Source organism: Aureococcus anophagefferens, assembly GCF_000186865.1.
Source record: "Aureococcus anophagefferens unplaced genomic scaffold AURANscaffold_44, whole genome shotgun sequence".
NCBI lineage: Eukaryota > Pelagophyceae > Pelagomonadales > Pelagomonadaceae > Aureococcus > Aureococcus anophagefferens.
The window spans coordinates 146,898-149,064 of NW_008705599.1; the positions used below are offsets into that span (position 1 = coordinate 146,898).

Consider the following 2,167-nt stretch of genomic DNA (forward strand, 5'->3'; position numbering starts at 1 on the left):
GCGCGCGCCGCGGGCGAACTCCCCGCCGCGGCGCGCCTCGCGCGCGACGCCGCCGCGGCCGCGCGGCGCGACTTCGGCGACGCGCACGCGCTCGCCGTCGCCGCGGACGTGCGCGTCGCGCTCTGCGGCGGCGACGCGGCGGCGCGCGCGGCGGCGGCGGCGCGCGCGGCGGCGGCGCTCGCGGGCCCGGGCGGCGACGCGGCCTCGCGGGAGGTCTGGGCGCGCGAGGCCCGGCACCTGGAGGCGGAGGCCCGCGGCGAGCTCGCGTAATTTTTCTTTGGGCGTGTTTTACCTGCCTACGGCGACGGTCGATGAGGAGCAACATGGGCCAGAGGATGTCGCGATCGAGCGAAAACCGCCGTAGGGTCAGGGGAAAAGCAGTAATTAATAGCGCGCCCCGCGTCGGAAATTGCGTCGGACGGGGCGCGAGCGGGCGGCGGGCCCCGCCTAGGCCTTGCGGTCGATGGGCATCATGATGGCCTTCGTCTCCGTGTAGTTGTCGAGCGCGTACTCGCCCTTGTCGCGGCCCCAGCCCGACTCCTTGTAGCCGCCGAAGGGCACGGCGACGTCGAAGTTGTCGTAGCAGTTGACCCAGACCGTGCCCGCCTGGAGCTCCTTGGCGGCGTACATGGCCGTGCCCGCGTCGCGCGTGCAGACGCCCGCGGCGAGGCCGTACTGCGTGTCGTTGGCGCGCGCGATGGCGTCGTCGAGGTCGCTGTACTTGAGCAGCTGCATCACGGGGCCGAAGATCTCCTCGCGGGCGATGGTCATGTCGTCGGTGACGTTGGAGAAGATGGTCGGCGCGACGTAGTAGCCCGTCTCGCCGAGGCGCTTGCCGCCGATCTCGCACTTGGCGCCCTCGGCCTTGCCCGCCTCGATGTAGGCCATGATCTTGTCGAACTGCGTCTTGTCGACCTGCGGCCCGAGGTCGAGGATCTCGACGTCCGTCTCGGACGTGAGGTCGCCCTGGGAGCGGAGGCGGGACGCGAGGGCGACGATCTTCTCGACGAACTCGTCGTGGACGTCCTCGTGGACGTAGATGCGCGACGAGGCGACGCAGCACTGGCCCATGTTGAGGAAGAGGCCGACGTGGGCCGAGATGAGGGCCTGGTCGAGGTCCGCGTCCTTGTGGATGATGAGGGGCGACTTGCCGCCGAGCTCGAGGCTCACGCGCTTGAGGTTCGTCTCCGACGCGGCGGACGCGATCTTGTGGCCGACGGCGGACGAGCCCGTGAACGCGATCTTGTCGACGTCGCCGTGGCGCGCGAGGACCTCGCCCGTCGCGCCGGGGCCGTTGAGCATGTTGACGACGCCCGCGGGGAAGCCCGCCTCCTCGACGAGCTCCATGAACTTCATGCCGCTGAGGGGCGTCTTCTCGCTGAGCTTCATGACGACGGTGTTGCCCGCCGCGAGGGCCGGCGCGAGCTTCCAGCACTGCATGAGCAGGGGGAAGTTCCAGGGGATGACGGCGCCGACGACGCCCACGGGCTCGCGCGTCGTGAAGGCGAAGGTGTCCGCCGTGCCCTGGGTCGTCGGGATGGTCTTGCCCGTGATCTTGTCGGCCCAGCCGGCGAAGTAGCGGTAGTTGTTGACGCACTGCGCGATGTCGACGTCGCGGGCGATGTGCTCGGGCTTGCCGTTGTCGAGGCTCTCGAGCTTGGCGAGCTCGGGCGCCGCCTCCTCGAGGAGGTCCGCGAGCTTGAGGAGCATGTTCCGCTTGTCCGCGGCGTCGACGCGCTTCCACGCGGGCAGCGCCGCGCGCGCGGCCGCGACGGCGGCGTCGACGTCCTCGGCGCCGGCCTCCTGGACGTAGGTGATGACCTCCTCCGTGGGGGTTGACCGTCGGGAACTTGGCGCCCGTCTTGGCGTCGACGAACTCGCCGTTGATGTAGAGCTGGGTCTGGAAGTCCATGGCGTCGAACTCCGCGGCGGCGGAGGGCACGGCCGACATGGAGCGGGCGCTGGAGGGCAGGGCCCGGCGGGCGGTCGTGGAGGCGAGGCGGATCATGGAGGCCATGGTTGCTGCTGCTTGTGGTTTGTGGTGGGCGACGCGGACGGCGACGCGGGTGGTGGCGGCATGTCTTGCTTAGGATTCCGAAGCTGCCCAGGATCGCGCACGTTCTGTCTGCGCAGAAGGATATCGCCAACGCCGCCTCGCCAACTTCGT

At 70.3% G+C, this 2,167-nt stretch overlaps 1 protein-coding gene across 1 annotated transcript; it reads right to left on the minus strand.

Moving 5' to 3' along the window:
* Positions 1-447: 447 nt before the first annotated feature.
* On the minus strand, positions 448-1,710 carry ALD5 (hypothetical protein; the record flags this gene model as incomplete). The annotated part of the gene is made up of 1 exon (XM_009043132.1): positions 448-1,710. The coding sequence occupies one exon, from the start codon at positions 1,708-1,710 to the stop codon at positions 448-450; it is 1,263 nt and encodes a 420-aa protein (XP_009041380.1).
* Positions 1,711-2,167: the final 457 nt, after the last annotated feature.